Raw genomic sequence first — 26,315 nt, 5'->3', positions numbered from 1 at the left:
CCAAAGTTCCCCCACAGTTTTCAGGCCTCCTATGCAAGTGTCATGCCAGCAGCTAACCTTTTTACACGGCATCTCTATCTGTGGTGCCCACATGTTCTAGTACTTCTGTTACTGCGGTCAAGTGTATCATTTCCTTCATCAGGAGCTTTTGAAGTTCTTACGGTGGCCCACGTCACTCATTTCCATTCCCTGCTATCTTTTCTGGAGTTCCCCAATCAAATCACACCAGACGGTTGCTGCATTTCCTCTCCAGCAGCAATGGGAAGAAGGACCCTGACCCAAAGGGTTGGCAGCCAGGCTGAGGACCTTATCTGAAGCCTGCCCTCAGAGCTAACAGGCAGTCCCATGACTTTCGAGAAGTCATTCACGTCCAGTCTGTTCCTTTTCTCTCTCACGAAGATCTGTTGTTGTTTTGGAGAGCATAGCAGGGTAGGTTTTCCTGAAGCATCCACAGGTGCTAGGGTTTTCTAGGCCTGGAATGCTGCAAAGCAAGAGAATGAATAAAGGAGGGAGGGGTTAAGTTCAAGCCAGATCTTGAAAGGTGGATAGAACTGACTTCTACAGTTGAGAAAATCACTCAGTTCTAACATCCCAGCTACCATCACCACGAACCTGCACCCTCATGGAAAGCTCCCAGGGAAGAGCCAGGAGGCTGGGAGCCCTAGTGACTTTGGGGGGCCGGGCCTTTTGGAGATGAATGAAGTATGTTGATGGGGTTTTGAGAGCCAAGGGATATTTTATAAGGAAGAGGTGGCTCTGAGGAAGAGTGGGCTGCTCTGAGAATGGGGACTCAGGAGACGTGTGGGGTCCCTGAGGATTGAGGGGCTTAGATACCGGGGCCCTGAAGAAGAGTGGAAACTCTGAGAAGGAAGGAGTGAGGCCTCTGGACAGGAGGTGTGAGAGGCGGAGACGTGGGGGTGGGGGCCTCTGCAGCCGGGCGGAGCCGGCGTCACCCCGTCTTGGGCTGGAGGAGAGGGTCGGGCGGGAAGCTCCGACGCAACTCCTAACCGAGCCCTGGGCCGTTGAGCCGAGTTGTTGGGGGCGTGTCCGGGGGCGGGGCCGCGGCGGCGGGGGCGGGCCCAGGCGCGTGCGCGTCGCTCAGGCGGCGGCGGTTGGCTGCGGCGCCAGGCCGGTGGCTCCTCCTTAGCGCCCGCCGGGTCCCGCCGCCCATGGACGCCCAGCCGCGCCCCGCGCCGCCGCCCCCATCCCCGCGCAGCCCGCCGCCCGGGGGCCCCCTGGGCCCCGACACGGGCGACGTCCTGCAGCAGATCATGGCCATCACCGACCAGAGCCTGGAGGAGGCGCAGGCCAGGTGCTGCGCGGGCTCAGCGGGGGCCACCCTAGGTGGTGGCCGTGAAGGGGGCGGGCCGAGGGGCCAGGGCCCGGGCAGCTCAGGGTGTGAAGCTGAGGAGGGGGCAGGGCGACAGCGTGGGGTGCGCCTCTGAGCCGGGAGGGCAGACATGGGAGGCTTGAGGAGGACGACGAAGGGACTTGTGGAACGGATTGAAAGGCTTACGGGGCTGAGCAGTGTGGCTGGTGGGTTTTGGGAGCTCGTTCTGGGGTGAGAAGGTTAGGTTTAAGGGGAGTTTGTTGATGGGGAGGTTTATGGTGAAAGGTGATTTTCGGGTTTATGGACTATAAAGGGTTAAGAGGAGTGTGAGGGGTTGTAAACAGACGGATTGGTGGAATTCATGAATAGGAAGTTTTGAGGGCAGATAATGGAGAATGTGAGTTGTGGGGAATGGTACTCGGGAATGAAGAGATGGGTGATTCGATGTGGGAACCACCAGAAGTGGTTAGTGAGGAAGCGAAGGACCCCTTTTTTGTTAATTAGGCAAATACTTTTAGACACTGTATTCAGAGCACCGGGCTGGATGCTGACATTGTCCCTGTTCTCAAGTGCATGGTTTGAGGGAGAGAACCTAAGTGCAAAAAACTAAGTATAAATCGTGAGAAAACCTGTAAAGAAAGGAATGGCACGCTGCGGGAAACCAGGTGGAGAGGGCAGGTACCTTCAAAGGCCCTGGAGGTGGGAAACGGCGGAAAGAAAGCAGAGCCGGGGACTGAAATTCCCGAGCTGAGTTTGGCAAAAGGCTGGAACTGGATCACACGGGGCCTACAAGTCTCAGTTGCAATGGGGAAATCACGGCAGTTGTGAGACCACGGCCCCCACTTAACCTCCATCCACCACTGTCATTCAGCCAGGATGGGTAAAATCGGCTTCGCCAGGCAGCCCTTGTCTTTGGGACCTGCTCAAATTATTAGAAAATAGGAAAGGACTGAAGACCTTTTGAAGGATGACGCCTTGTTGGATGGGGCCTGTTTTGGGGAGAATGATGGTCCGCGGGGATGGGGGACCATGGTCTGGTGGCGTGGGCCTGTCATCCCTAGAGTCCTCTACAAAGACAATTGAATAGCGGCCCCAGGAAAGAAGAGGCGGAGTAAAAGATGGACGCGGCATGCATTTTGTTCTTCAAACTTTCATTTGATTCTTCTGGAATGTCAACTTCTTCTGCAGTTTCATAACCTCTCCCTGGAAGGTAGTGGGAGTGCCATCCCGCCATCACCAAAAAGTCTGTGCTCCTTCTGGGAGCGTGCTCGGTGCTCGGGACACCAAGAGGGCTAAGGCATGCTCTGCCCTCTTGGAGCTCATTGAGAAGCAGCGTGTGTGGGAGACTAATTTATAAATAGTTGTCGCATGAAAAGTATGCTGAGAAGAGGTAATTCCCTGCACAGAAGAGCTGGGCTGGGAGAGGGTGTCTTTGTGTGACGCCCTGTTCACTGGGCCAGTCTGAGAGCAGGGTCTTTGTTGTACTTTCCTTTGTATTCCCCGGGCTGTGCACCGTGGCACTCAGCATGCCTGTAGTTTTGTGGCACTTAGATTCTGGAAGTTACCAGGAAATAGGTTCTTCACACCCAGGAACCACAGAAGCAGTGCTCTTCGGTTTGTGGAGCTACCCATGATCCTTCTGTACTAGGCAGAGAGTCACTTGAGCTCTGCCCAGCTGTGGCCCCAAGCACAGCCCCAAGGCTGCTTGCTGTTTTTTTCTTGTAGCAGTCTCTGAGACTCCCTTAGATAGGCGTTAGAATAAAATGCAGTCACCTCTTTGCAGTTCTTGAATGCAGCGCTTTTTATTTTAAGGCTAAGAAATTGAATAGTGGGGCTCATGCATGCTGACAACAAGGCTGTTAGCTGGTTCTTGGTTTCTTTCTGCAGTAGAAAGACCTCCTGAGGCTTTTATTTTGAGACTTGGAAGCTTAGAATCTGCCCCCCTTCTTGCGATGTAGCCTTTAGAAGAACTCAGAGTCCCCCAAGCCCAGACAACAGTCTTCAGTCCTCAGGTGAGCCTCTTGCTCCACTCTGGAGCAAACAGCTTGGGTGGGTCTTTTCCTCACAGTAAACTGTGCAGCCTGGTAGATTATCAACCCGGAAGGTTGTGTCAGCTGACTGGGTGAGGCCTCACACTGTGCCTGCTGACCCCTTCGTAGTCCCTGTAGCTCAACTGGCTAGCAAGAATTTTTCGTCTCAGCTGTGAGGCCCTCCCAACCTGTTTTGTCACCTTAAGTATGTTTAAAGAAGGAGAGCACACCTGCTCTCCTTAAACCTAGATTGTTCTATCTTTCTACGCTATGAGGGAGGCAACTCCAAGTGCTTGTGCATAATTTATTTTGTCATAACTAAGTAGTCCTGGGATAGTGAACTGTGTATTGTTTTTCCTTTTGATTATCCAGATAGCGGAGGGATATTGGGAACTATGGGATGTACCATCTTAGTTCAGATTCAGCCCAAGTCAGCTGGAGACTTCCTGTGTGAGGGGTGACCAGTCTCCTTGAATGATCTTGTGACCTTCTTAGCCTAAACCCTGAGCTATTGGTGGGGAAGGGATAGTCCCCCGTCTTCTGATTTGAACCTTTCACTGATCATGTTCTCATTCATTTTTTGTATGGGATCAGTAAGGCAGAAATGTTAATCTCATTTGCCAAGGATTGTCTGAATATTTTTGTTTTGTCATACATAGCTTTATTTGTTCATAACAATAAATTGTACAACACTTGACAGTTTACATAAGTTATTTCACTTTCTTCTCTTGACTACCTTTATGAGGATCTTAGGAAAGTTTATCAGACTAGGGTTGAGGGCTCCTCTGTTAGGATTGTCAGGCTCCAGAGTTCTTCCTTCCTCTCAGGGTCCTTAGCCAGTGTTTGAGTCATGGGCCCTTTTGAAAATCAGTTGCAGGCTCTGGTCCTCCCCCACACCGTGTGCTCATTCACCACACCCTTGGGGATCCTCAAGCCTCGGGTGCCCTGGAGCCTGGAAACAGCCACTCATTAAAGGCTGGTGGACTCATTTCTTGTCCAGGAGTGAGATTCCTAAGAAGCCAGTATGAAAACCCTAGAGCTAAGATTGGCTGAGTAGTGAGTTTTGGAAACCTGGTCAAAAAATGAAGCAGAAATGGTCAGCAGTGTCATCCTGGGGACCTAGTCTCCATAGCTGATATTCTGGTAGAAGCAGCTGAAGAGGACTGTCCCTTCTTCCAGTCATTCTGCATGTTGGAACGACAGGTGGGTTATGTTGCAGGATTGGCAGATTTGGCAGTCGAGGTTGCTTCTTGACCCTTTGCAGGTGCATGCACGTACGTTAGAGAGCTGCACAGTCCAATGTGGTAGTCGCTTACCATGTGTCTTTCTAAATTTAAATAAATAGACATTCGGTTCTTCAATTCCACTAGTTAGCATTTCAAGTGCTCAAGAGGATACCATATTAGCTCAAATAGAGAACATTTCCATCATCACAGAAAATTCTCCTGGACAGTGGTGCCCTAGAACTGTGCTTCTTAGGCTCCGCATGCAGCAAATTTCTGTGGGATTCTTAATGCAGTGCAAGTTGTGATGTGGTAAGTCTGGGTGTGGGGGTAAAGAGTCTGCATTTTTAACAAGCTCCCAAGGGTACCAATGCTACCGATCCCAGACCACACTTGGAGAGGTCAGGCTCTCAGGAGTGCGGATGATAGCATCCTGTTTTTCAGTGTTTATAAAACAGTTTAGCTATTGGATGGTTAATCTGACAAATGAAAATTATTTTTGAGCCTAAGTTGTATTTGTAGGCATAATGAATTTTAAATTAATCACAGGAGTCACATAATTAGCATTGTTTTGCCTGCTTAATATAGCAAGAAAAGTAGAAATGAAATTCAGAAAGTAGTTTTTTTTTTTCCTCTAAATGAAAAAAAAAAAAAACATGAGGTCCTGTTGTTTCAGGGTCTTTTTATATTTTCAGGAAATTGGGTTTTAGAGGTTTCAAGGTTGTTTCTATATTTCCTATGTATAGTCTAGAAAACCACAGTTTAAACTTACGTTGTTTGTAGATCTTGAGTGTAATAGGAAATGACCGTTAGGGAATGGTAATGAGATTTTTAGGGCAAAAAAAAAAACTTTACATATAGCGGATAAAAGTATGATGGAGAATGGTCACTGTTACACGTTTTAGGAGCAAGCAATATGGTACGTGGGGTGGTGTGCATGAAACTTTAAAGAGTAGAAATTGGCTTTTAGGCAACATTACAGGTACTATGATTAGGGCTTTGATAGCATTTATTAGGAAGAAAATTCTCTGGACTTTTTTTAATTTGATTTTTACATACATGATTTCCTAAGTACTTTCTACCGGTAGAAATTTGCATGACTTTCCAGTGTTTCTGCAGATCGACTTTGCTTATAATATGGATTAAATTTTTAATTATTAAAGAGAGATAGATGGTGTAGTTTTGACCGTCCTTAGAACTTACTCAAAATGGCAAAGCGTAAACTGTCCACTGAATGGCGTGCCCCTCATCCCAGTGCCTCAGGAATGCTCAGCTAGGGGACGTAGACCTTTAGAAGTGCACGTTCACGCCCGTCAGCCTCAGCCTTCAGCACATCCATTCAAAGAATGCGGGAGGTCAGAGGAGGAATTTATGGTTTGGAATTTCCTAAAGCCAGACGCGGCGTTAGCATGAGGGACTCTCTTAGTACAAACCCGGGAGGTAGAATTTGCGTTGAAGTTTTTCTTTTTCATCATCCTTAAAGGAGCTTCATTAGAGACCAGTCGCCGGAGAGTCTGCAGTCATTGTTCTTGGCCCGCTTGTAGGTTTCGGTTTCGAGCTTTGATTGACATGCTTAGGTTGGCTTGGTCTCATGCCAGAGGAAAGAAAGTCTTGATGTCCTTGGTGCCCTTTGAGTTGAGTTTTGTTTTTAAAATGATTCCCCAAAGCTATCTAAAATCTAGGATCACAGCAAAATCCCTCTGAAGTGGCTTCATTAGTAAGAAAAGCATTGTGCAAAAAGTTTCAGAAAAATTGCACAAATGAGCAAGTAGCACTCATTTCTGTAAATGACAGTTACTGGGTGCCTTTTTCGGAGTACAAACTTCCCAGTAACCCCAGGAAGTAAGCAGTTTTTCACTAAGTCTCTAGATGAGGAACCCGTCCCCAGGGAGTAAGGACTTGCCTTAGGTCAAACAGCTCAGGGGTGGCTGGGTGGAGATTTGGCTGTATTCTTTTGAGCTCTGGTGCTGACCTGCTGCCCCCTCCTTCTCCCAGAATATGACACCATTCGGGCTCCCTAGAGTTTGACATCCTTTCCTGCTTCATGTGCTGTATGGTCAGGCAGTTGGGCTAATGAGGCTTCAGAGGAGCAGAGAGAGGGTGATAAGGAATTAGCCAAGGCGAGGGAGACCACCCCATCAACAGAACAAGAGCTTGTGGAAGAGGGACGATGGGACCCTGGAATTCAGCTGAAGTCGGCTTGGGGCACAGGAGCATACCCCAAGGAGGTGACTGATCTGGATGTGAGGCTTTTTGCCCTGCAGAGAAAGTGGGCGTGGCATTCTAGACTAGGTGCAAGCATGTGTGCAGGGAAGGCTCAGAGCAGGAAAGCATGCAGTATGGTTCCATCAGGCTGAGTGGAAGCCATGGCCTCGGAAGGGGGGTGCGGGTAAGCTGCCTGCCTGCCTGCCTGCCTGCCTTAGCTGCCGTTCAGTTGTGCATAGCCTTGAACTCTTTGCCAAGCAAGGAATGACCATGTCGTTCGTTCTGTTCTGTGTTCCTTCTCAAAGAATTCTGACTTAAGGAATTTGCCCTGGATCAGAAGAAATAGTCATCACATGACCGCAGCTGGGAGAGTCTGTGCTTTTTAAGACTGAGAGAGTGATTGGAATGGGTTCATCTGCATAATCTGGGTCGACCTCCCCATCTCAAAATCCTTAACCTTAATCACACCTGCAGAGTGTTTTCCCTTGTAAGGCAACATTTTCGTGGTTCCAAAGATTAGCACGTGGACATCTTTGGGAGACGGTTCTTCTGCCAACCACAGTTCTCATCACAGGCGAACAAAAGCCAGGTTTCCGTGACACACAAGGCTCTTTCAGTCGGCTCTGTCTATCTCTCTAACTTCACCACATGGCTTCCTCACTCAGCTCTTACCCTACAGCATCCTGGGTTTCTTAAAAAGCCACTGTATTCTCGCTCAGGGCCCTGGCACTGGCTGTTCATCTTAATTGGTGGACTCTCTTGTAAACTCTCTTCCAGTTGTTACTAACCTTGACCAAGTGATCAAGGTCAGCACCACTGCCTAAATTATTACTCTCTTCAGCCCTTTTCCTGCCTGACTTCTTGTCATTCTGATCTCAGCTTTGATGCCACCTCAGAGACGTAAACTCCAGTAAACCCTCTAGGTATTGCTCTAGTTTAAATCGTCACAAAACATCCGCCGTGGCTGGTGGTTTTCTTGCTTGCGTATGTGTTTGGCATTTGTTACCCCCTCCATCTTAATGGCTGCATTGGTACAAACCTTGTGTGTCTGTGTCTCTACAACTAGAATGGTGTGTGGCATGTAGTAGGTGCTCAGTAAACACCTGCAAAGCTAGCATCTCACGGCACTGGGGTGGGATGGCTGGGGTTTCTGCTTATGCACCAAAGCACCAGCCACTACAGGGCAGTGGAGTGAGTACAGCTTTTAGATCACTGGACCTTGAAATTTCATAGTTCTCAATGAGTTATTTGCATTATTTAAAATTCTACGTATAAAGGGAAATGCTTTGAATATTGGTATATTGTTCTACTTAAACTACACAAATTGAATTCATATGAATTTCTATGGTTCCGTACCTCCGTAAGGGATTTGCAGCAGAACCAGCCGGGTCAGTATGGAGGATCTTTACTCCGGTGGACAGGATGATGGTTCTCTTTCTTACATGCTCCTCTGTTACCTTTCTTTCAGAAAGCATGCTCTGAATTGCCATCGGATGAAGCCTGCTCTCTTCAGTGTGCTCTGTGAGATCAAGGAAAAGACAGGTAGGCCGTTGAGAAGATACCTCCTGTGTGGGGCCAGGACCGGGACACCCACACGCCTCTGGTCCTGGCTCAGCCCTAGCGTGCATCGTGAGCCACCGCGCCCATCACATCCCTCTCTGCCAGCAAATGGTTCATTTCTGTCTTTCCAGAGTCCTGCTTTCTGGCGTATTACATCCATTTCTTTTGCAGTTTATAACAGGAGCAATACCGTCACCGCTGAGGAACAAGCAGCTGCATTTGTCTTAAGCAGGACCTAAGAGGTGCTGCGGCATTCAGCTGTTTTGGAAAAGGGAAAGATGATAGAAAAGTAGAATAATAACACTTTTGTTTTTTTAAGCATCTAAAGTAATCCCCATGGAAGGCTTCTGCTGCCACATATCCTTTGTTTAAAAAAAGAAAAGAAAAACCCACATAACTTTTTCTTTTGAATTAGTTTCACATCTGCAGGAAAGTTGAAAAAAGTAGTGCAGAGTTCCCCTCTACCCTTCTCCCGGCTTCCTTTATGGTTAGCGCGTCAGAGCCATAGTGCGATGACAGAAACCGGGAAGTTAACCTGGGCACAGTGGTCTTTCACCACCGGGCAACAGGCTTCATTGGATTTCCTGGCTTTTGCCCTACTGCCCTTTTTCTGGTCCAGGCTCCTGCATTGCATTTAGCTGTCATGTCTTCTTGGTCTCCTTCGATCTGTGACAGTGCCCCAGTCTTTCCTCATCATCTGTGACCCACACACTGTCGCTGAGCACCGCTCAGTCGTTTCGTAGGGTGTCCCTCAGTGCAGTTTGCCCACCGCTTCCTCACGACGAGGCTGAGGCAGCGCGGCTTTGGCGAGAATCCTACAGAAGCGGTGCGTTCTCTTCAGTGTGTCGTGCTGGAGGTACATGCTGTTGATATTTCCTTTCACTGGTGGCGCTGACCTTGATCGCTTGGTCAAGGTTAATAACAAGTGGAAGAGAGTTTATAAGAGAGTCCACCAATTAAGAGGAAGATGTCATCGAAACCAGAGGTCATCAACAGAAAGGTTGTCACTTGATTTCTTAGTGTGAGTTGGTCTCTTGAGGTCAATTATTTGAATTTTGTATGTCACTTTGGAGCACGGCACTTCAGATATCCTGCGACTCATGGAAGGTGTGTATGTGGTACAAAAGTATGTGTCTTTCCGAACTTGGTTTTGGGACGAGATTGGCGTGTACTCGACATGGACAGTAGCCAAAGGCAGCCATAGTACCTGAACTCGGTTTCACCTCTGCATGACTGAACCTGGCATGTGACTGAACCTTTCTCTGCCCTCAGGCCTCCTCTGTGAATAGGGGACAGTGATCACACTCAGCTCACGGTTACTGAGGGCCATGTGAGTTCAGACGTATGAGGCTGTGGGTACGGTGCCAGCCTCCAGCAGGTATCTGGTGCCTGGAAGAGAAATTCGATTTTAAACCTACATTTAAGGTTCACCCAAACGCTATAACAAGGTGGTATTCTTTTTGTTTCCTACCGTTTGAGTGTTTTCCATCGTGGTAAAATATATATAACATCGAATTTCCCCCTTTAACCATTTTTAAGTGCACCATCCTTTCCCAGAACTTTTCATCTTCCTAAACCGAAACTCTGTCCCCACTAAACAACGACTCCCCGTTTCTCCTCTGCCAGCTCCTAGCACCCCCCATTCCACTTTCTGTCTTTGTGGCTGCGACCACTCTCAGTACCTCACGTAAGGGGAATTGGGCAGGGTTCGTCCCTCTGTTTCTGGCTTACCTCACTCAGCATCATGTCTTCAAGATTCACCCATTCGCAGCACGTGTCAGTTTCAGTCCTTTTTAAAGCTGAATAGCATTCCACTGTGGGGACGGACCGCATTTTGCTCGCCCATCATCCGTTGTAGAACATTTGGATTGTTTTCCACTTTTTGGCTGATGCGAATAATGCTGCTGCCAACACGCACGTACAGGTGCTTTCGGGTTCCTGGTTTCAGTTCTTTAGGGTACCTGCCCGGGAGTGGGATTGCCGGGTCATACGGTAATTCCGTTTAACTTTTTGAGGAACCACGAGACTGTTTTCTGTGGTGGCTGCGCTGTTTCACAGTCATATTAGCAATGCATGGAGGTTCCGGTTTCCCTACATCCTTGGCAACACTCATTATTGTCTTTTTTTTTTTTAATGATAGCCATCCTACTGGGTGTGTGTGAAGGAGTAGCTCATTGCGGTGGACATGACATTCTTTTATACTCATTTGACATTTTAAAGACTGTGGTGACAGCAGATTTGAGAACCATATTATTTCAAAGAAACGTCTTATGGGTCTTCATGGCGTCACTCCTTAGCCCAAGCAGAAGTCGACATTTTATCTGTTATCTTTACCGCCACTTTCTTTTTTCATAGAAGCTGGCCTGTCCTATATTTCTGTTCTAATTCTGTTCCCTTCCGATGCACTTTGTAACCTGGAAGGTTATTTTCCTCTTAATTTACGAAGCTATTGTAGCTGGAGTGCTACATTTGTTCTCATAGGTTTGTTTATGTGTGTTTAACTTTTTCTTTTGAAATAATCACAGCTCTACAGAAGTGTTCATTGAATTTTCCATTTTATTTGTTTGTTTCTTTGTTTAGCATTCGTATAGATTCATGGAGTCTTATTTTGTCATTGTCATTTTACTATCATCATTCATTTTGATGCCCAAATTGTCCCATATTTGGATAGTAGGAGCCCCTTCAAAATGGCCTCGTGTCCTTCTGACACGTCTCCGTCTTCCTTTGAGCACTTCCTTACTTGCTGGTAAAAGGTTCTACACCCACTTTCCAACGTGCGGCAGGAGGTTTCTCCACAGCACCAGCCGAGTCTCCTATGATCCAGTCAGTCCGGACACTGTCCACCTGGAGATAATCATCAGCTCCCACAGGCCAGGGTCCAGCCCCGCAGACCAGTCCGGACACTGTCCACCTGGGGATAATCATCAGCTCCCACAGGCCAGGGCCCAGCCCCGCAGACCAGTCCGGACACTGTCCACCTGGGGATAATCATCAGCTCCCACAGGCCAGGGCCCAGCCCCGCAGACCAGTCCGGACACTGTCCACCTGGGGATAATCATCAGCTCCCACAGGCCAGGGCCCAGCCCCGCAGACACATGCTCCCACCTCCCACTTCAGATGCCACGTGCGCGCCCTGGTGATCTCTCGAGCTTCTGACCGGCTATAGGATGGAGGTTCCGAGGGCCCCTCTTTGGGTTCGATTAATTTGCTAGAATGGCTCACAAAACTCAGAGAAACATTTCCTTTACTAAATTACTGGTTTATTATAGAAAGATGCAACTCGGAAACAGCCAGATGGAAGAAATGCGTAAAGCAAGGTGTGGAGAAGGGGCGCAGGGCCCCCGTGCCCTTTCCGAGCATGTCGCTGTCCCCCAGCCCTCCACATGTTCACCAGCCCAGAAGCTCTCTGAACCCTCCTCTCCTTTCGGGTTCATGACGCAGGCGTGGTTGATCAAATCATTGGCCATTGCTGATGTATGCAGCCCCTCTCCCTCCCTGCGAGTCTGGAGGTTGGAGGTGGGGTAGAATTGAAAGTTCCAACCCTCCAGTCACCCAGATGGGTCCCCTAGCAACCATCCCCCATCCTTAGGTGCTATTCCCTAAAGTCGCCTCATTTACATAACAAAAAATTCCTTTTCCAAGGGTTTTAGGAGCTCTGTGCCAGAAGTGGACAAGACCAAATATATATTGCAAATCACAGTATCATAGCTTCCAAAACATAGTCTGGGCTCATATTCTACTCCCTCCGCTTCAGCCAGAATTAGCCATTTCTCTGAGGAGCCCTGGCTCCATTCCGAGTAGACCTTGGCCTTACATACGCTCGTTGCTATTGAGGCATTATTTCTCTGATCACTCTCAGAGGACACAGCGAATATTTATGGGTGATACATATGTGTGTGCACATGCACAAATTCACATCTATTTTTCCTATATCCATATACATTGGAAAGTGCGAGTTCGTTCCAATATATTTAATTTTAGTTCAACACCACGGGGTTCATTCTGGTTTTCTCTTTCCACATTTGTAACTCCTTTCTCTGATAGTAAGAGCCCTGCTCCCATTAGCCTCAGTACTTTTACTTATTTAATTGGCCGTCCCCCCCCACCCCCGCAACTGTGTCTGCCCAGTCTTCCTCCCCCATCCCCTCTTCTCTCCCTCGGCTCCCCTGACCCCTGTCTCCGACAGCCCACTGCTGCTGACAGCTCCCACGCGATGCCCTTCTCACCTTTCTTGGGCTGCAACACCCCGGGGCTAGGTCACCTTCCTCCCCAGACACCCCCTTTCCCTGCCAGGCTGTAAGGTCCCCCCTCGCTCAGGTGCCTCACAGGCGTTTGAACGTGTAACGGCCCGTCTCATCTCTTCCTTATTTAAATCGCCGAGAGCAGATATTATGGTTTCCAGCAAATGGAAGCGCGGAGGTCGGGCTTTTGTGGGGTTTAAACAAGTTTGCCCGCAACCCCCAGAGCACTCTGGTCCGTGTTTTGTCTGAACTGGGTAAGCAACATTCCGGCAACCAAATGAGTGATACACCCAAGAGCCCTGTGGGCTGAGGGAGACTTCCCCCTGGGGACGTGCCAGCCAGGGTGTGCCCAGTGTGTCGGTCTGGAGACCGCGGCTCCTTAGTAACGCTGAATTATGTCATGTCGATCACCCTACTAGAACACCCTTCCGCCTTGGGTCACCATGCCTGTCTGTCCCTCCCAGGCTGCTGGTTTCATCCTCTCCACTGACCCCTGTGGACAGAGCCAAGGAGAGGCCTCTGCCCATGTCTGACTCGAAGCAGTGCTTCTAAAGTGTCCCCAGTAAGTCTGGATGTGCTGCGCGTTTTGGGGAGATGACTTATCAAGTTAAGGCATGTTCTTTCTATTCCTCCTCCGCTAAGGGTTTTCATCATTCATGTTTTCATCTTTCTCTCTTTGCATCTTTGGCGTTACGGTTACTGTGATGATTTACACTGATAGATTTTCATTTACATTGATGATTTACACTGATGGATTTGAAAGCACCAGTGCGCTGAGATAAATCCTCTTGGTTATGATTCATGTATTTGTGCATTTTGTGCACATATACACGCATAGATGCTGCCAACTCTGGTGTGCTGGTCATTTATTGAGCTGTTTTGCGCTCTGCATGAATGAAGCTGGGCTGTGACTTTGTCATAGAGCATGTGTCTTGAGCTCTCTGTATGGTAAGTGGGTGGCTTTTATTGAATCTCTTCTCTGAGGTTTTTTGGTGAAAGGGTTCTCTCTTCATTGAGGACCTGATAGTGCTGGCCAAAAAAAAAAAAAAAATGTCCTTGTGGCCCTTGGAGAGAGGTTTCTTAGCACAAGTCCTATTTCTGGAGCCTGATTTTACAAGGCCAGGTTTGTTGAGGAGCTGGGGCAATGACAGGGGACAAGATCGCCACGGTCCCTAGTGAGCAGGGCAGCCCCACATGGCAGTAACAGATGGACGTGTGCCTCCGGGTCCATGTGGGGGTCTGGAGGCGTTCCTGGGCCCCCGAGCAATGATCGGACAGGGTTTTTCACAGCAGCGGCAGCTCCCAGGTACCGAGGCGCATCTGTGGCAGGGGCAGCGTGCCCCAGCTTCCCTGGCGATCTCGTCGAATTCTCATGTGTGGGATTCCCAACTCAGAGATGGAGGAAGTAAGTCTGAGAAACTGCCCAGTAGGAGTACCAACTAGCACTAGGTCTGGATCAACTGGTTTCTGTGACAGGAAGCCTCTGATCTGCAGCCCCTGCCAACTCCTGGAGCCCCTGGAGAGCATGGCGCTACTAGACGTAGTGTCATGGCTCTCGGGTGAGTCTGGAGTGGGTTTGGGAGACCTCTGGCCTTTCAGATAAAATGACCCTGGTGAGAAAAGACTCCTGGGTCCCATACCCATGCTCCAGTGGTGTCCATCTCAAGGGAGGGGCCCAGGGGACACCCAGGTGATAGAGACAACAGAATCAGAAAGAGCAGCCGCAGGCCATCGAGACCTTCCCTGTAGCTGGAGTTTTTTATTTTTTCCTTAAGCAGTTGGGGTCCAAGTAAAGAAGGTTATTTACCTCCCGCCGCCCCTTTCCACGTCCTCTGATGTCAGAGGCATTGTTTAGGGAGGACGTACCCTCGTAAAAGAGCGATGGAGGTTGTTGGGTTTAGTCCTTTGCCAAAATCCTGTATAATTACCTGACTGCCTTTGCTTCTTTACCTGTAAGAGCTCCTGGAGCTGGGGAAGCGTAGCTCCAGCTTGAGAATGAGGACAGGAAAGGTGAACCTCAGCACAGGTCACAGTGACCACACTGGGTTCACCCCCGAGGCCCCCAAAGCCCCTGCTTATCTCCAGCCTTAGTTGGCACTTGGCAAGTGATCAAAAAAGCATCAAAAAGTTTCTGGAAGCGAAAAGCCGCCAAGCTTTTCTTCCCAATGACTCGGCCCATCCGTGCCTGCGCAGATGCTGGCGCTCTGGCCTCCAGACTGGCAGGAGGGACAGGCGTGCGGGCAGGTGGACGTGGGGCGGGCGTGACCCGAACAATCGTGGGCCATAGGTGCTTGGCCTGAACTCAAGACCCAGGGGCTCGGGACCCTGAACCTGAGGTCCCGGCAGCAGGCTCAGACTTCCTGTCGCCAGAGGCCCCTTAGAAAGCAGTTCGTTCACCTTTCACTCAGCTTCGAATTCTTTCCGTTTCAGGTTCCCACAGCTCAATCCATCTTAGGTGCTGGGTGGCAGAGGCCCCTCCGCATGAGCAAGGGGGTTCCCCAGCCTGGGGGCCCGCTAGGTGGGGAAACGGGGACAGGGAGGGAAGAAGGGAGGTGAGCGTTTTGCTGAGTCCCACACCCTGGCGGGCTCCAAACCAGGCCTGGCCTGTGTCATCTTAACAACAAAAAAAAGAAACCTCTGAAAATATTAGAATGATTGATATTTAAGGCCTAGCTGAGGGCTGTAGCCCAAGAGAAGAGCTTGAAGTAGCCTTGAAATAGTGCTCTGACGTCGGAAACGTGGGGGCGCTTGTATAGGCAGAGGAGTAAGCAAAAATTACGCCTGGTGCATCAGAAGTTTCTTTTAGGGTATATACGGTTCAACGATACAGAGTTTTACTCCAAATGGAAGGAATGTATAGAAGAGATAAGGTTGAGTTGCTATGCCCCCTGGCGTCAGGAAATTTTAATTAGGGTCTGGAAACAAATTACTTCCACATTCTTTGAGGTGATTTTTATCAGGATTTAGAAAAAACAGGCACCGTTTTCTATAATCATTGATTTTCAGTGTTGAAACTGTGTAAGTCTATACGCGATTATCCCCCATGGTTTGAGCCTTAGTAAGACATTTTAGGAAAGCTCTCGGTTACTGACTAAGTAAACACCCTCTCCTTTCTTCAGTCCCATCCCCAGTCACGGGCTACAGATGATGCGTTTGTGGTCACTTGGTCCGAAAGTGGCCTTTCAGAGGGGCCACTTGGCATCTGACACGTCTGGCACTCGGCCGGGGGTTTAGACTCCCTCCTGGGCAGTGGGGGTTCCTGGAGCGGCTCCACGCAGCCTCACACCCTGGCACAGAGGAAGCTGGAGCACCCCCGATGGGGCGAAGGAACAGGAGGCCTTTCCTCTGAGCCTTGCTTCCCCGCCGGAGAGCCACGTCTTCGTTCCGTGAGGAGAGAAAAATGGAAACGACTTGGGGGCATGTTCCCATCTCAGTCTGCTCGGGCTGCCGTAGCAAAATACCACAGACCGGGCAGCTTGTACAACAGACATTGACTTCCTCACAGCTGTGGAGACTGGAAGTCCAAGATCAAAGAGCCAGCCACAGCCCTACAGATCAGGGCCCCAAACTCATGACTTCATTTGACTCTGATAACCTCCTCCTAGGCCCTGTCTCCACATCCCGTCTTGTTGGGGGTGTAGGGCTTCTGCATGTAAATTTGGGAGGGGACACAATTCAGCCCATAGTAGTACCATATTGTGTCTTACAAAAAACATAGTATGTTCATATTCACAGTTTTATTCGCAGGAATGGAGGAGCTGAGTGGCAGGTTGTTTGTGGAGATGTGATGAGTAAGATGTGAAAACGGAGACTGGGAGGAGGGCGACTGGGAGAGGAGGAAGGAGCCTTCCTGGTCCTCGGTCCTCCCTGCAGGTGCCCGGCTGCCGAGGCTGCCCCCTGGAGTCTGCAGGGACCGCATGGGGGTGTGCAGAGCCTGCAGGGGCTGTCCCGGCTCATGGGAACTAAAGTTTACATCTGGTGCTGCTTAAAGATCAAGTAAGATAGTGGGAGAATTGGGTCTCCGAACTGCAAGGCCAGCAGGCAGCTGATGAAAGGGGCGCTTTTCCTTCAGTTCTTTCTGAAAGAGCCACGCGGCAACCCAGTGAGACTGGGTGGTGAGGGTCCCTGCGTGGGCGGAAAGGTCCTGCTAGGATTTCTTTTGGGCTTCAGTTTCCAGTCATGAGAAAAGGCGAATCTGTTCTGCGGGGAAAAAGAAAAAGACAAGTGATTCATGAGTATCTCTGTGATGCGATTAAACTCAATTTTTATCTGAGCACTTAAGGCAGTTAGCTTATAGTATTAAGAGAGACCGTTTCTGAGAAAACACTTTAAACTTTGTTTTTCTGGAAAGTCAGAACGAGATGGACATCATCACTCATTCCCGGTCCCCTGCCTCTTTCTGCTCGGGGACTGCCCCACCCCAACCTTCCACCTGTCCCTCTCTCTGCGGACATTGCTGCTGTCACTGAAAAAGCAAGCATGATACAGGACCACGCTCCTCGGACCTGGCCCTTGTTCTGTAGCCCCGCAGCAGCCTCTCTCGGCCCCGCCACCTGGCCGGGCGCCCACCCTCCTCTCGCTGGGCTCTACCCAGCAAACCCTGCCACCGCTCTTGCAGAAGTCACCAACAGCGTCGTGATGACTAAGCCCATGTTTCACTTCTCCGTGATCACTTCTGTTTTTCCTTCAACCTCATTACTCTCTCCATCTCCTCCTTTGCCTGTCCCTTACATGTTGGTTTTCTGGCACCCACGGGTGTGGCCTTCTTCCCAGAAGTGTAGCCACAGGTATAGGTAGACGTGTACAGATTTCTCAAAAACACCACACGCAGATAACACGTGAATACCTGCCTGCCGCCCGAACTTGTTAGCTCCACCCTGACTCCCAGCGAGCAGCGGCCTCGCGGCCCCCTGGACGCCCCTGCTCAGCCGGGTCGAGGACCAGGCTGCAGTGCCTTTTCATTGCCCACCGCTGCCGTGTGCGCTGTGTTTGGGAGACTGTCATGCCACATGCAAATGTGGGGGTCTCCCTGGCCTCTTCCTTTCTTCCAAGCCCACACCCAGTGTCACAGATCCCGGGGACTGTCCCGGCCACCCCATAGCTGACCTGCATTCACCCAGATGGTGGCAGCTCTCCCCACTGCCTCCCCTGCCTGTCTGGCCCTGTCCTCGAGCAGGTCAACCTCGCGGCCCCTCCGGGACGGCTTTTCCGAGGTGCGGGGCCGTTGTCTCGTTTCTGTGCTGTATACCTCAGTTGGTTAGTCCATCTTTTCTGGTCCCTCTTGGATCAGGCTTGTCCTCACTGGCCTCACGACGGCCCTCCTCTCACGCACACAGCAGGTGCAGCAGACGCATACGAGCGCGTACGAGGCACACACGAGCACAGCCGTGCTGGGCAAGCGTCTGTCCGCAGTGTGCCCTCCCCGCTCCTCGGGGCACACAGTGCAGGGGAGTTTCGCCCTCGCAGCTGCACTGAGCTGGGGGGTCTGTCTGTCCCCTCAGACCACGGTCCCGACTGTAGTTCCTGATTCAGTGTCACGGTGGGTAACTCGGCGTCTGTTACCAGATGGAAGGAAGTCCTCCTGCCCCGCGAGGGCCCTGCGAGGAGTGTTCGCACGCGGCGCCAATGCTGGTGACCAGCTGCGGTCGTTTGGGCTCAGACGGCGCACGCTGACTCAGCCCGGTCTCTCTTACCCAGCGTTAAGCATCCGTGGCGTTCCGGAGGAGGGTCTCCCCGACGCTCGGCTCACGAGGCTGGATAACATGCTGCTGGCCGAGGGCGTGTCCAGGCCGGAGAAGCGAGGAAGAGGAGCGGCAGCGGCGGCTGGCACAGCAACACCAGGTGGCTGTCCAAATGGCAATGGCCTTGAGCACTCTGACTACAGGGCCAAGCTGTCCCAGATCCGACAGATTTACCACTCTGAGCTAGAGAAATATGAACAGGTGATCTTTCTGCATGGAAGAGTTTCTATCATGTGAATGCACATTTGTCAAAGCAAAACATGGACCGCTAACCGCCTTTCTCTTGTGGCACAGACCAGGGAGTTCACGCGGTTGGTCTCACGGCAAAGGTGCTGGTTTCACCGAAGCCCTTTGCAGTCACTTCTCCGTAGCCAGTCTCTGTGGGAGCCGAGGGGGTTGGCAGGCGGCTGGTCCCCGCGGAGCCCCGAGCCAGCCTGCCGAGTAGTCACAGGCTGGCGTGTGTGTCCCTGCCCCAGGCCTGCCATGAGTTCACCACGCACGTCACCAATCTTCTCCGGGAGCAGAGCAGGATGAGGCCCGTCCTGCCCGAGGAGATGGAGCGCATGGTCGGCGTCATCCACAGCAAGTTCAGCGCCATCCAGATGCAGCTGAAGCAGAGCACCTGCGAGGCTGTGATGACCCTGCGCTCCCGGCTCCTCGATGCCAGGTCAGGCCCCGCCCACCTCTCACAGCCCCCGGGTCTGCTCTTAGGGAGAGGCTGAGTCCTGCCGGCTTGGGTTTAAGTTCGCCCGGTGGCCTCCGGGCTCGTCCAGGGGTCTGGCCGCGGCTGTGGGTGTGGCCCTCACACAGCCTCTTGGAAGGCGATTGGAAGTGTTGGCTGCTTTTTTTTTTTTTTTTAACCTCTGTAATCACACGTGGGGGTGAGGGGGCGTTGATAGGGTCCCAGCGTGGGGACTCTGGCTGAGGCTGTCTGTCTTTGCAGGCGTAAGAGGCGGAATTTCAGCAAGCAGGCCACAGAAGTGCTGAATGAGTACTTTTATTCTCATCTGAGCAACCCTTACCCCAGCGAGGAAGTGAAACAAGAGCTGGCCAGGAAAGGCGGCATCACCGTCTCCCAGGTGGCGGGCCTCTCCTGCATGCTCCCCTCAGCCCGGCAGGGGAGGAAGGCTAAGGCCTGTGAGGAGGACACTCGGGGACATCCACTAAATGTGTGGAGCAGGAGCCAGGTGCCCAGGCCTGGAGTCGGCCTGGCTGGGCTGGCATCCCGACTCTGTGCTTTGGGATTCGGGCACCGCACCCACCAGGCATGGGGGCCCCCTGGGGCTATGCTGGGAGAGTGTAGCTCGTGGCACTCGGTGAATTGGAGTATTTACATTGTAATATTTTTGTATCAGGAATGCTCTGTGTTGCATGAGAGAGGTGAGGTTATAAGATTAGGAGAAGAAAAATTGGGGAGCAAGATTAGGACTTAAAATGATAAACCAGCTCTCAGAATGGGAGTGCTAGTGCAGATGGGAGGTGGGACCCGGACAGCCTTGGGTGACCCCAGTAGTCTTCTTAGTGGAATTGGGGGCGAGGGAGGAGGAGCTAAGGTAAGAGTCCAAGAAACATTTCAGAAAAAGTTTCGAAGTGGGAACGAGGAGTATGGCCCACCAGCGGGAGGCGGGGGAGGGGGGGGGCTCGGTCCGGCGCCCCCTGCTGCTGGCAGCCGGGATGGCTGGTGTCGGTGCCGCCTCACACTGGCTCGCTGAGGCAGCCTCCGCGGCAGCCCCCTCCTCGCACTGTCCCGCTGGGGGAGCCGACTGTCCCGCCGAGTCCAGTTGCCTCCTTGCCTGTGCCCTTAGCCACTGCCCTATGCTCCAGCCCAGGCCAAGTCCAGCTGTGACTTCTTGATGAAGGCTTGCAAGTGTCCCAGTCCCTTCTGACTTTACTCACCCAGAACCTCGGTGTCCTCAGCACCGAGGCCAGAGCTTAAGTGAGAGGCCGAGCCTCGGGCTCCGCGGCCCCCAAAGAGGCGTGAAGCGTGGCAACTTGTTTGCCGCCACGAGCAGTCGTCTGAAGGACAGGCGGGCTCACTTCAGGGCCCAGCACCTCTGCAGAGCAGACGGGATTTGGGCCCGAGCCTTCACCGAGGAAAGGGCTCACTGCAAACACAATTCCGAGGAGCGCCGGCCACGTTCCAGTGCCGCCGGCTCCGTGGCCCGGTCCTGAGACCCCCACCCACCAGCAGCAGAATTCCGTGCTGGAAGCGGCTTCCCACTCTGCTGGGTCTGCCAGGTCTCAGGACAGCGTGAAATGACTAACAGTTAGTTGAGGGTGGATTCCAAATTTGGGGTATGGATATGCAAGAAGTGGGGTTCACCTAAGGAGAATGTAGTGAGGAAGGAGAGCACAGTTAGGGCAAAGGGTGTCACAGAGGAGGTCACAGACATTTTCGGGACAGAATCAGCCACAGCTCCGGATGAGGAGGCCCAAGGGAGAAAGGGGGGAGGAGAGCTGAGCCAGCGGGTGGCGGAGGGCAGTCGGGAACCTGGGCCGCTGCAGCTGGCTTGGCTATAGGGACAGGGCAGGGAGTGGCTGGTGGCTCTGAGCCATAGTCAGGGAGAGGGTATCTGGGAGCCCGCACGGCACCCCGACCTGCGTGAGGTGCCCTGTTGGGGCACTCCCTGTGGAGGAGGGGGACTCTGGCGGGGGCTACCTCTCCCCCACCACTGGGCCCTCTCATCTGCCTAGAAAGAGGGCCAGCCTCCTCCCAGGCCCACCCACACAGAAAGTTCGCTCTTTGTCCCTCTAAAATGCCAGTTGAGTCCAACAGAAAACTGCTTGCTGCCATTTGCCTGCAAACTTAGTCCCACGGAGACGTGTTGGCACATTCCTTGAAGATAAGTGGGAACCAAAAGGAGGGTAGGGGCACTGTGCGCGGAGCCCGCACTCGGGCGCCCTTCCCGCTCATGGTGCACATTGAGAGGAGGATGTGGGGACTTTAAGGAGGAAAGGTCTTCCGCAGTCTGGCACCGTAACTCAGCGGTTTGTTTCTGCTCACTAAACTGCGCGCATCCCACTGCAGGGGCAGCCGCTCCGCTTCGGGGTTTCGAGGTGCTTCCAGCCGTGCACCTCTCCACCCTCGAAGGCAGCCACGGGCATAGATGCTACCCAGGCAGTTCTGCCCCCCAGGAGACGTCTTCATTGTCACGACTGAGGGGGCCAGGGGTGCTGCTCAGTACCCAACAGTGCCCAGGACAGCCTCCCCCAGAGAGCAGCCTTGGGGGGAAGCCCCGGAGGGTCTCCTCCATGCGCGGAGACCGCGGGCTTATAGGAAGGGTGCGGTGACCCCCCAAGCTGGCTCTGGGCGCTGAGCACAGGCGCAAGCGCAAAGGCGCTTAGCTCAGTGCTCGCGGGCGTGCGTCCCCGGCTCTGGCTCTCCCTAAGGAGGAATCCAGAGTGAGGTCTGCCGCCTGCCCGGCGCTGAGTGGACGCGCGTCCCTGCGCGAGTCGCAGACGGTTTCCCCCCAGCAGCGCCTGGCTCCGGGGCGGCACAGTTCCTCTCGCTCCCGTACGGCGCGCCAGCTCCATCCAGCGCGTTCTCAGCGCTCTGCGGACACGTCGCGGGGTCTGCGCTGGCCTCTCACGCCTCCCCGGGGCCGCGTGTTGTCACTCAGATGTTCTTCCTGGGCGGGAGAGACAGGAGCACCTCGGGGCGCCTGTCCTGTGCACGCCGTCTCGTCGCTGGGTCGGCTCCTCTGGCAGCTTCTGTCTGTGTGTCCACAGGTCTCCAACTGGTTCGGCAACAAAAGAATCCGGTATAAAAAGAACATGGGGAAGTTTCAAGAAGAGGCCAGCATTTACACGGCTAGCACGGTGGCGGACACCACCAAAGTCTGGGGCCCGAGGAGCCAGGCCAGCTGCCCGTCCACAGCCAGCTCGGGTGAGTGAGGCCGCCGGCCCGGGCTGGCAGAGCCGCGCGTGCGGCGTGGGCGGCAGCGCCCGCGGCCCCTCCGGACTGGCCGCTGATGCGCCGCTCTCCTCATTGAAACCGTGAGGTTTCTGTTCTCAGGGGCCTTGATCCCACCTGTCAGGCTGTGCCAGTGCCCCCACCCGCCCCAGGCTGGTGTCCGCGGTCACGGCGCCCTGCCTGACGAGGGCCCAGCAGATCCCACCTGAGGAGTTGCTGCAGCTTCTAGGGCTGAGACGTTTGTCCTGACTCCTCCCACCCCTCCTAGGATCCTCCGGACACTTCCCACTGACCAGTGCCAGGGACGCGCTTATAACCCTGAGGACGCTGGCCTCTCCCCGGCCCGCCCCTGGGGGAGGCAGCCTGTGGTCTCAGGTGAGTCTCAGGGCGTAATCCCAAGGATGCCCTCAGGGTCCCAGAGTCGGTGTTGGGGAGGAGAAGCCAAGCCCCATGGGTGGCTGGTTCTCAGAACTGGCCATCTCATCAGCCACCTTGTGGCCTCTGCAAGCCTCCCCCAAGGTCCTGGCAACGAGGAGGGCCTGGTGGGCACTCCATCCATTGTCATGATGACTACAGGTTGGCGGAACCACCTGGGGGCACAGCTCACCCTGCAAAGACCTAGTTGCTCCCCCACACCCCCTGCAGGAGTCAGTAGTTCTAACAGCTGCTGAGTGGTGGATGTGAGGCCCCAAGACATGGCTCTAGCTGTTGAGGGGAAGGAGCATGCCTCCTGGGGAGAGTCTGTACCCCATGGGGAAGAGTGGGGGTGAGCAGATGAGGCCCTGACACCCTAGAGACATGCAGGCAGCCCCACTGGGCTCAGACTCGCTGCCCTGCAGGGCCTAGGCTTTGCCAGGGTGGCCACCCCCTCTGCTGGTGCCCAGCTGGGCCACAGTGAAGGTCTGCTTTGGTGACTGGGAAGAAAATGAGCCAGGGATCTGGGGCGTCTCAGAATGCTCCCTCTGGAACTTCTTTAGGGTATTAAAAAGTGTGATGAGCCAGCTAGGATTGGGGGGCCCCATCATTCTCATCCCTCGGGCCTTCCCAGCCTCCCACTGTGGTTAAGGGGCCCGACCCCACACGCGGGGTCATCCCGAGGAGGCTGCACAGGCACAGGTGTGACATGTCCATGGGAGGTGGCCGAGGCCCTACACAGCCCTCCCTCCCTCACACGGGTGTTTCTGGCTGTGCCGCAGCCAGCCCTCCCCTGATTTACCCCCAGACCTAAGCAGATGCGCAGGGGAGGCTGCCTCCTGGCGCCTTCGGCAGGGTGGTACCTGTCACATCACCATGGCAACCACGCTGCTCAAAACAAACACGTGGGCAGAGCAGGGAGCTTGGTGCTTGGGCCGAACTCAGCACCTTTGTCATAGTGGGTGCAAGTGTGTGAGTCAGCTGGAGTGAGTGTCTCAGTGGGGACCCTGGCAGACAAGGCCGGCCCTTAACCGTGGGACCATTCCCAGGCAGCCAGGTCCCCACAGGGTTTCCCCAGACCGTGACATAGTAAATGGGAGTGTCGGGGTTCTGGTGCAGATGCCACACCCTGTGAGCTCCCAGCCTGTGCCACCCGTATCCCACCCAGCGTGTGGCGGTCCCCTGCACTGGGCAGGCACCGATGCTCTTTCAAAGAGCAGGTCTCAGGGACTGAGGCTGCTCAGGCTGGAGGCCACCACCTCTGCCCTGGGGCCCGAGGACCGTCTGAGCTGCCCTTTGGCTCCCAGTTTCACCCTCAGGCGCCAGCCCGTCCCTTCCCAGTCCCCTTCCCGCTCACATCCACCTTCCGGGAGCGCAGGTCTGTGCATGTCTGTCTGAGGCCAGCGCCTTGTCCCAGCTGCTCTCAGACTGACAGGTGGAGCAGCGCCGGCCTTTGGTGTCTCCACGCCATGTGCTGAGGCAGCGTTTGCCCAACACTGTCCTCTAAGGTGCAAGCGCCATGCAGCTACTTGGGACACATGGGAGGAAATATAGGGGCGGGGGTGCCTCGCAGGTTAGACGGAGGCCAGTGGGAGGGCCCAGCCCGTGAAGGGAAGTACAAGGAAGGAAGGCAAAGAGGCTCACGCGGCGGGCGCTGCCCAGTGACAGCAGCACTGGTCTCCCGCTGAGCTGGGAGAGGCTGAACCCTCGGGTCACGTGGAGGCTCTGACACCCGGGCACCTGGAACGGCTGGCTCAGGAGCTGACGCTAGAGCCTGAGTTGGGGATGGGGACGAGCAGTCCTGCTCTCGTGGGCTGCAAACAGGACTCGCCGCAGAGCAGACTGCCCGGGAAGAGCCATTTTCAGTGCTGTTTTCCACTCTGGAGGGTCCTGTGGACGAACACCTCAGGGTCACATGTGCCCAATACATGTCTGCAGTGCAGAGGGAGCCCCTGAGCATCGCGCCAGGTTTCTGAGCCTCTTCCCATGATGCGTTAGGGACGGGTCCATCATCAGCTCCAGGCCTGACCGGGGCTCCCTCGCCCTCGGACGGTGCAGAAACCCCAGCTGTACTGAGATGCCACATCAGTCCTTCACCAGAGCCTCACGGGGTGGCCCCTGGGGTCCGATTTCCCCCATGTCACGGATCAGGCAGCGAGGCCAGCTGTCTCTGTCCCGCCCCTGTCTCCCGACTCCTCTTCATGGTTCTTGGAGAAAGGGGGGTGCGCGGGCCATCAGTCTCATGGTTGTCCCTCTGATGCTCTGTTGCTATCTCCTCAGTCCAGGGGCAGCTGGCAGGGGACCACCCCCCCGGTGTCGACTTCTCCACCTGCTGGATATCCCAGCGGTGCCAACTCACATGCATCTCATTAAGTTTTGGGGACGAGCAGAAAAGCAGTGTGCCCTGCCGCGCTTTGCCGGCACTGGCGTTTTTACTGCGTGTTGCAGCTCATTACCTCAGGAAACTCAGAACTGACAGCAGAACGGACTCCCTGAGCCACTGCCCAGGACGCCATGCTATTTTTTGCTTGTCAGCTGGGGTTCGAAGCAGGATGAGACACTACTCATTTTCCCAACTTTTTTTTTTTTTAATAGTAACTATATGGCAAGACTATGAATTGTCTCTTCTAGGACTTGTCACAAATTTTCCCATTAAAATTTTTGACTTTAATTTCGGTGTCGTTCATCATCAGGTTTATTTCTGGTAATGGTTGACAGTGCGGGCGCAGGGTCGTACCAGCGCAGACGAGAGAGTTGCGATCCCGTCCGCGCATCTGTCCATTTGTGTGTGGACTCAACCCGTGCACTGCCTGCCATTGGATCATTTCATACCGTTTTGATTTAAGTCTGCCGTGGGCTCAGAATTTTCCTGGGGATTGGTTTGGCTTTTTTTCCCTGTTAATACTAAGTTCTACCATTTTCAGTTGACATGTCAGTAAAGACCATGACCAGGCGTTCTCAAGGGAAATGACACTTGCCAGAGCCGCGTGGTAGCTTCCGCCCTTGGCTCACACACGCCCTCTCGTGGCCATTGTGTGAATGCAGATCGTGGTTCGGCCACCGACTTCAAGCTGATCTCCTCAAGGGTTTTCAGGAAACACCCCTAGGTCAAATTCTGCACGAAAAGGCTCATTTTGCTAACATTTAGTATCGCACTATGCAAAAATGCCTAGAATGTGGCACCATGACAGTAATCAAGCTGTAAAGATTACAGAAACACAAAAGAGTCACCCCAGCACCCCCAAGCCTTGCCCTGCTGGCATGGCACCTCTGTGAGACAGGTTGGGGCTTAGCGGCTTCCTGAACTGTGCCCCAGGCCCCCAGTTAGAGGGACTAGCGGAGCCAGGGCTGTGATCCTGAAGGCAGTGCTGGTGGCATTACTCATAAGTACAGTTGCTCAATACAGCAGTTTTCTAGAATCAGTATGTAAAATGTACACACCCTTTCCCTCACCAATCCCTCCTTCTAGGAATTTTTCTACAGATACATGGATATGAGTGCAAAATGAAGCATTTCTTACCACATTTTGTGCAAATCAAAAACAAAAGTCTGTCAGTTGGGGACCATTTAAATCAGTGGCCACCCAGCCACACAGTGGAACACTACACAACTGGTAAAAAGGCTGATAGGGCATTAAGAGTAGGGAGGGTGACACTTT

General features: G+C 53.1%; 1 protein-coding gene across 9 annotated transcripts; it reads left to right on the top strand.

Moving 5' to 3' along the window:
* Positions 1-1,127: 1,127 nt before the first annotated feature.
* PBX4 (PBX homeobox 4) lies at positions 1,128-25,596 on the top strand. Of its 9 annotated transcripts, none has more exons than XM_016132453.2 (8): positions 1,128-1,312; positions 8,257-8,330; positions 18,287-18,531; positions 18,807-18,997; positions 19,274-19,409; positions 22,060-22,216; positions 22,512-22,618; positions 24,938-25,159. In XM_016132453.2, the coding sequence occupies exons 1-8, from the start codon at positions 1,170-1,172 to the stop codon at positions 25,028-25,030; spliced, it is 1,146 nt and encodes a 381-aa protein (XP_015987939.2). In that variant the 5' UTR covers positions 1,128-1,169; the 3' UTR covers positions 25,031-25,159. The 9 variants fall into 9 exon arrangements, with proteins under 9 accessions (XP_015987939.2, XP_015987931.2, XP_015987940.2 ...); XM_016132450.2 differs by lacking the exons at positions 1,128-1,312; positions 22,512-22,618 and adding exons at positions 1,543-3,342; positions 4,361-4,563 and having other exon boundaries at positions 24,938-25,595; XM_016132445.2 differs by lacking the exon at positions 22,512-22,618 and having other exon boundaries at positions 1,192-1,312; positions 24,938-25,594.
* The last annotated feature ends 719 nt before the right edge of the window (positions 25,597-26,315 follow it).

This window comes from Rousettus aegyptiacus, unplaced genomic scaffold (assembly GCF_014176215.1).
Source record: "Rousettus aegyptiacus isolate mRouAeg1 unplaced genomic scaffold, mRouAeg1.p scaffold_m13_p_16, whole genome shotgun sequence".
Classification (NCBI taxonomy): domain Eukaryota; kingdom Metazoa; phylum Chordata; class Mammalia; order Chiroptera; family Pteropodidae; genus Rousettus; species Rousettus aegyptiacus.
Note: the sequence above shows the minus strand (reverse complement) of the source record. Positions and strands in the feature narration are given on the sequence as shown.